This window comes from Corvus brachyrhynchos, unplaced genomic scaffold (genome assembly GCF_000691975.1).
Source record: "Corvus brachyrhynchos isolate BGI_N302 unplaced genomic scaffold, ASM69197v1 scaffold211, whole genome shotgun sequence".
NCBI classification, from domain to species: Eukaryota; Metazoa; Chordata; class Aves; order Passeriformes; family Corvidae; genus Corvus; species Corvus brachyrhynchos.
The window spans coordinates 404,733-411,932 of record NW_008236211.1 but is presented as its reverse complement, the minus strand read 5'-3'; the positions used below and the strand labels follow the sequence as shown (position 1 = coordinate 411,932).

General features: G+C 58.0%; 1 protein-coding gene across 6 annotated transcripts in view; it reads right to left on the bottom strand.

The window, feature by feature from the left end:
- DTNB (dystrobrevin beta) overlaps window positions 1-7,200 on the bottom strand; it is a 121,634-nt gene that overhangs the window by 66,110 nt on the left and 48,324 nt on the right. For all 6 annotated transcript variants that reach the window (XM_017743531.1, XM_017743550.1, XM_017743545.1 and 3 more), the window contains exon 9: window positions 3,804-3,881. In XM_017743531.1, the coding sequence (XP_017599020.1) occupies window positions 3,804-3,881 (78 nt within the window). The remainder of the gene's footprint in view (window positions 1-3,803; window positions 3,882-7,200) is intronic.

The window sequence follows — 7,200 nt, the reverse complement described above, 5'->3', positions numbered from 1 at the left end:
TGTCTTGGGAGGGGCTGCCCAGGGAGGTTTGGAGTGCCCATCCCTGGAGGTGTCCAAGGAAGGGCTGGAGGTGGCACTCAGAGCTCTGGGCTGGGGACAAGGTGGGGACTGGGCACAGCTTGGGCTCGATGGGCTGGGAGGGCTTTTCCAGCCCCAGTGATCCCGGATTCTGGGATCACAGCCACCAAACCCCAGCAGGGCTGCACTGCAATGTCCCCTCTGCCAACACTCAGAGCTCCCCCCTGCTCCACCTGCCCCCTGCTCCGAGCCTCTCCCGGCGAATGTGCCAGAGAATCCATCGGCCTTTGGGAGTGGAAGCCTCCCCTGTGCAGGGTGGACGATGCGAGGACTGGGATGTCTCCCCCCAACTGGGGTGGCTGGGGCTGCACTGCTGCTCCCAACTCGGCTCCTGCAGGGAAACCCTTCCCTGAGCCCATTCTGCCTGCAGCACTCTGGGGTGGGCACGGAGCTCCTGCCCCGTGCGGAGCGCAGCCGCCGCAGCTCGGAGCCCCTCTGGATGTTCTCCCCCTGGAAGCTGAGAGTGGGGAGGCTGGAAATGATGGAGGCTCCTACGAGACTCTCAACAGGAACACTGAGAAGGGCTCCTTTGCTTTTCTTGTTGTCTGCTTTTTAGGTCACAAGAAAAAGTGAATTCAGGCATTAAAATCCTGTTCTTTCAGCTCAGGCTTGTTCCTCCAAAAAAGCAGTTGTCAAAGGGAAGTTATTTCCATGTTTTTAACAGCAGCGAATCACACAAAGGGGTTTCTATGCTGCCCTGCTGGTGAATGGCTGCGTTCAGCGTGTCCCAGGAGCAGCTGGGACTGCCCTGTCCTGGGGCTCCTGGGGCAAGGAACGGGTGAAACCACCCAGAAATGGGAATCCCAGACTGCTCTGGGTGGGAAGGGACCTCAGAGCCCACCCAGTGCCACCCCTGCCATGGGCAGGGACACCTCCCACTGTCCCAGGCTGCTCCCAGCCCCAATGTCCAGCCTGGCCTTGGGCACTGCCAGGGATCCAGGGGCAGCCCCAGCTGCTCTGGGCACCCTGTGCCAGGGCCTGCCCGCCCTCCCAGGGAACAATTCCTTCCCAATCTCCCATCCAGCCCTGCCCTCTGGCACTGGGAAGCCATTCCCTGTGTCCTGTCCCTCCATGCCTTGTCCCCAGTCCCTCTCCAGCTCTCCTGGAGCCCCTTCAGGCCCTGCAAGGGGCTCTGAGCTCTCCCTGGATCCTTCTCTTCTCCAGGTGAGCACCCCCAGCTCTCCCAGCCTGGCTCCAGAGCTGAGGGGCAGAATCCCCCTCCCTGCTGGTCTCAGCCTTTCTCCCCAGGCCCAGCCTGGGCTGAGCTCTGCCCACTCCAGCCCATGCCCAGGGCTCTCCGAGCTGTGCAGGGATCAGTTCTGTGCTACCTCCACCTGCCCAGGCCCTCTCCAGCCCCACATCTCCAGGGAACCCCCTGCACCTCCCAGCAGTGCCTGCTGCACTTGGCCCACTGCAAGAGCAGTTCCCTTTCCCAAGCAACTCCCTTGGAGGTGTCCATTTCCCAACCTTCCGAAAGCGCCCTCGGACAAACTGATCCAGATTTGCGCCGTATTTCAGGGAAAGAAAGGAAATCCCCTTGGATGATTGTCCTGGTGGGAACTGGAGTCTCACAGCATGAAGGAGGAACATCTGGTGGAGGTACAAACAATCAAAATGCTCTTCAGAATGGAATGGATTCAGGCAGGACTCGGCCTTTGGCTCCCACTGTAAATCACAGAAATCCAAGAGATTTCTGGGAACCTCTGCTGTGCTTTTGCCCTTTCAGAGTTTTCAGCACTGAGGCCACTCAGGGATGGGTTGAGCCCAACCCTTCCAGCCCTCACGGTGAATTCTGTGTCCCCACACAGGCAAAACCACAACTTCTCACATCTTCATCCATCATTTCTTACGGTATGTAAAATATATGATAACTGTAGGAACAAATCTGGCTTTCGAGCAGAAGCCAGGGGAGAAGTGGCCACTTTGAGCAGCTCCAGACACTGAAGTGCAGCTCCCAAGCCCCCCCTGCTCTCCGGAGCAGCCCCTCCAGCTGCAATTCCAGCTGCCAGGATGTGCCAGAGCCTCCAGCACGGGAAATGAACCCCTTCATTTCAGTCAGTGATGAGCCCCTGCAGCAGGGACTGACCTGGGGCAGGAGAAGCTGCAATAAATCTTGGGGAAAGCCCTGTAATCAGGCATGTGAGAGCTGACAAACAGGAATACACGGCATTTTCTGAGGGGAAAAGCCCCTTTCCCCTCCCTCACCTCACTCTGTCATTGAGTGCTGCCACCTGCACGTTCTCCAGGCGGGAAGGGAAGGAGGATCCAAGGAGACAGAGCCATGTGCTGCTCCTCCCAACAATCCAGGTGATGGATGACCCAGCCATGTACCCAGGCTCCAGCCAGTGCTGTTGAAAACACTGGGAAAGATGATCCCAAGAAACGGGTGGGAACACGCTGGGAGGCACACGGAGCCTCCTGTGAGCTGAGGCAGGAGCCAAGGATTGCAATTCCCTCTAACTCCCCAGGGCTGCTCCCACCTGGTTCGGGGCCACAGAGGGTGAGAGGGAGTCACTGAACCTGGAAATGCCACAGACAGGGATCCAGGACACCCTCAGCACTCAGAATCCCAGGATCCCTGAGGTTGGAAAAGCCCTCCCAGCCCATCGAGCCCAAGCTGTGCCCGATGCCCACCTTGTCCCCAGCCCAGAGCACTGAGTGCCACCTCCAGCCCTTCCTGGGACACCTCCAGGGATGGGCACTCCAAACCTCCCTGGGCAGCCCCTGCCAAGGCCTGAGCTCCCTTTCCATGGGGAAATTCCTCCTGGATCACAGAACAGCCTGGCCTGGCAGGGCCCTCCCAGGACTGTCTGTCCTTTCATGGGAAAGGCAGCCTAGGAAAGGTTCTCTGACTCCTTGTCCAAGGGCGTCCTGAGAGCCCCCAGTGCCAGGGACCCCCAACCCTGGCTGCTCCCACAGCCACTGCACACGGAGCAGTGTTGGCAGAAATCCCATGGAAGGATTTACAGAGAGATTTGGGGAGAATTGTAGGACAGGCAGTCTGTACCCACGGACACGACTCGTTCTGCCGAGGGAAGCAGAGGGAAAACCCAGGGATCTCAGTTCTGCCTGGAGCTGCTGGAAATGGGGGCTCTGCCTTGCCTCTGGAGCACCCCTGGCCACTGAAACAGTGCCAGTTCAGCTCCTCATTCCCGGCAGGAATATTTATTTATTCATTCATTCCCAGCTCTGCCCACACAGAGCTGCTCCCCCTCAGCCCCCCTAACAAGGACAGTGGAAGTCCCCATTCAGGGGGTTTCCTGCTCATTTTCAGACCTAACCCACACCGTGTGGTCACCGTGTCAGTGCAATCCCAAACCCAGCCCCACCCCAGACACCTCTCCCAGCCAGGGCAGCTCCCAGCGGCCGAGCTGGGTGAGGTGGAGGGCCTGGGACCACCGTGAGTGGTGACACTGCAGGACAGGATCCCCCCTGGCAAGAGGAGCAGCCCGTGACATGAAACCAGCCTCTCCCAGCTCGGGAAGTGAATTCCAGCTACAAAGGAAAGCCAAAACCTCTCCAGGTATTTCCTCAGTCCCGGCCACGGAACCACATGGACTCAGTAAATGAAAATCACTCTTTGGAGAGAACAGAATTCCTGGCTCCCTTGGGGGAACTGCACCCTGTTCTGCAGGGCCAGTGGGATTTGGGATGATCAGGAGAGCCCACACAGCGAGTATCCCATCCCTTCCCCAGGAAGAACCCCGAGCCTGAGGCTCCTGTACCTTTTGGTTGGCGTGGGCGCTCCGGAGGACACGTGGGTCACCATGGCCTCGTTCATGTTACTCACGGGCCGGGGGGGGCTGCAACGACACAGGGAACAGTCAGAGACCCAAAAACCAACAAGGACAACCCAGCACAAACCCAGACCCTGTCAGAGACCCGAAAAACCAAAGGAAACAACCCAGCACTTGGAAAAAGCCCATCCCTGTGTCCTGTGGCAGTGCCAGGCCAGGAGCCTGACAGGAATCGTCTCGCGTGACACCTGAGGAGGTTGCTTTGCTCTAGAGCTCCTCCCAGTTCTGTGTCCCACTAAAATGGAGAAAATGAACATTTCTGAGCACCCAGCCCAGCCCTGGTGTTGCTGAGTGGTTCAAACTACCAGAGGAACCGCTCAAATCAGGGCAATTGTTTGAAGTGTCTGAAGAAATGACACTTCAAACAAGAAATGTCTGAAGAAATGAAATGTCTGAGGAAAATGAAAGATTTCTTGCAGTGAGCAGCCCTCCAACCCCTGCTGAGGTTTATTTTAACAAGACAAAGGTGGTTGGACTAAACAAATGGATGGAGCCTTGTGCTCCTCACCGTCCCATAAACCCCAGCCATGGAATGAAGAGCCAGTTATTGCCATTCCCAAACCCTGGGGGTTCCCTGTGTGCTGGTGGATGTGCTGGGAGCAGGGGGACGCAGGGGGACACAGGGGCAGCTCTGCCAAGAGCCACGGCAGCTCATGGCAAGTCTTGGAATCAGTACTTGCCCTCCAGTGATACCCAGAGATGTCCCTCAGCCTCTGAAATGAGACTTCCAGGACCACCCAGTGCCACCCCTGCCATGGGCAGGGACACCTCCCACCGTCCCAGGCTGCTCCCAGCCCCAATGTCCAGCCTGGCTTGGGGCACTGCCAGGGATCCAGGGGCAGCCCCAGCTGCTCTGGGCACCCTGTGCCAGGGCCTGCCCACCCTCCCAGGGAACAATTCCTTCCCAAAATCCCATCTAAATCCACCACCTGAACGCTGCCCTTGCTGGAGAGCTCAGCAGTTCCCTGGAACTCTTGTGGAAGTCGATGTGGTCGGGTCCCCAGGAGCTCTGGGGCCCCTCAGCTCGTGCCAGCACCGAGCCCTGGCCAGCGCTGCCCCCCTGCACAAACCCCCGGCGCTCTTGGAGGGACGTTCTCGTCCCGTGCTTTACCCTCCAAGCACTCAGGAGCTATCAGGAGGGAGGGGGAAATGAAGGCACGGCTCCCTTTGTGCAGGGTACATTAGATAACAAACCTGCACCTACGGCTCCTTATTTACTACTGCAATCTAAGGAAGCATCTCCTGCTGCCTCTCCCTGCTCCTGCGCTCCCGAGGGCGCCGGAGAAGGATCCATTCCCTGTTCCCTGGGCGGCACCGAGGCAGCCGAGGAGAGGGAGATGCTACTGAAAAATGTGAGAGCTGATAATGAACAATAAAATTCACACCAGAAAGGGGAGAAGTGGGGGTGCAATAACCCCTTCCCAAGGGGCACAAACTGGACTCACCTTGGGAAAACAGACCTTACCAGGGGCTGCAGCTCTGCCCTCTGGGACAGGGATGGGACCCTGGGGATGGCCGGAGCTGTGTCAGAGGGGTTTGGGATGGAGATCAGGGAAGGTTCTTCCCCCAGAGGGTGCTGGGCACTGCCCAGGCTCCCCAGGGAATGGTCCCGGCCCCGAGGCTGCCAGAGCTCCAGGAGCGTTGGGACAGCGCTGCCAGGGATGCCCAGGGTGGGGTTGTTGGGGCGTCCATGGGACTGAGGATCCTTGTGGAGCCCTTCCCACCCAGGATACTCCATGATTCCATGATTCTCAGATAAAATGACTGCTCAGGGCACACGGGGCCGTGGCTGGAGCTGGAGAACATCCCTGGGGCGATGCTGGAACCCAGGAGAACAACCCCGAGCCAACCAGGAGGTTTTGGGGAGCGAGGGGGTTCTGTGTGCTTGGCTCTGCCAGGCACAAATGGAATCCCAGTCCATTCCAGGAGCCACAATTCCTGAGGGAGGCTGAAAAGCAGGGATGGTTCAGGGAAGAGGCAGAGGAATGACTAAAAGCTGGGAAAACATTCTTTTCACTGACAGAACTGTAATCCCAAACCTCCTCTTTAGCAGCCAATTATGTGGTGCTTTGATGGCAACCTCCACATAAATTGGATTTATTTCCAATCAAACCCAGCCACAGTGAACAAGCAAAGACACAAGGAAACCCAGAGAGCAGGAACTGAAATGAGGGAAGCGCAGCAGTGCCCGGAACGGCTCCCAGGGCTGATGAGCTCTTAACTGGAATCTTTAAAGCTCTTCTATAAAACACCTGATTTTCTGTTGGCATTTTCCACTTTGCACAGGTTGTAATCTTCTGATCTCTGCTGTACTTGTGGCTGAGGTCAAATATCTGTGAGGAGCCACTCCATGAACTTGAAATTGGGAAATAACTGTAGGAACACCAGTGTAGGTGTTTGGAGCTCTTTTGCCCAAAAATACGAGGGGGAAACTCCCAGGCAGCATCTACACAGGAAATGCCATGGCCAGGCCTGGGCAGGAGATTGGATTAAGAAATAATAAATCACCTCCTTGCCTTTGACAGAGAATTTCAAGTCTTCCTCTATTTTCTACTCTCTTACTCCACTTCCTGCACCAGGAAACCCTGACAGGCTCTGCCACAATGAGAACACCGAGCTGTTGGAGTGGGCAGCTCCTCTGAAACTATTTCAGATTGGATTTCTTGAATTTCAAATCTAAAGGACATCAGCAGGACGTGGAGCTGCTGGAGAGAGCCCAGAGGAGGCCCCGGAGCTGCTCCAGGGCTGGAGCCCCTCTGCCATGGAGCCAGGCTGGGAGAGCTGGGGGTGCTCACCTGGAGAAGAGAAGGATCCAGTGAGAGCTCCGAGCCCCTTGCAGGGCCTAAAGGGGCTCCAGGAGAGCTGGAGAGGGACTGGGGACAAGGCCTGGAGGGACAGGACACGGGGAATGGCTTCCCAGTGCCAGAGGGCAGGGCTGGATGGGACATTGGGAAGGAATTGTTCCCTGGGAGGGTGGGCAGGCCGGGGCACAGGGGGCCCAGAGCAGCTGGGGCTGCCCCTGGATCCCGGGCAGTGCCCAAGGCCAGGCTGGACATTGGGGCTGGGAGCAGCCTGGGACAGTGGGAGGTGTCCCTGCCCATGGCAGGGGTGGCACTGGATGGGCTCTGAGGTCCCTCCCAACCCACTCTGGGATTCGGTGCCTGGGAGCTGGAGCCTTCCCAGCTGCAGGAGAGGCTGCAGGGACCAGCAGGAGGAACAGAGACCACCCAGATCCAGCTGTGCCAGCCCTGGGAGCCAGGGACAGGGACCCAGAGAGCTGCAGGCACGGCTGGCAGGGCCCCCACCCTGCCCTACCCCCGGAAAT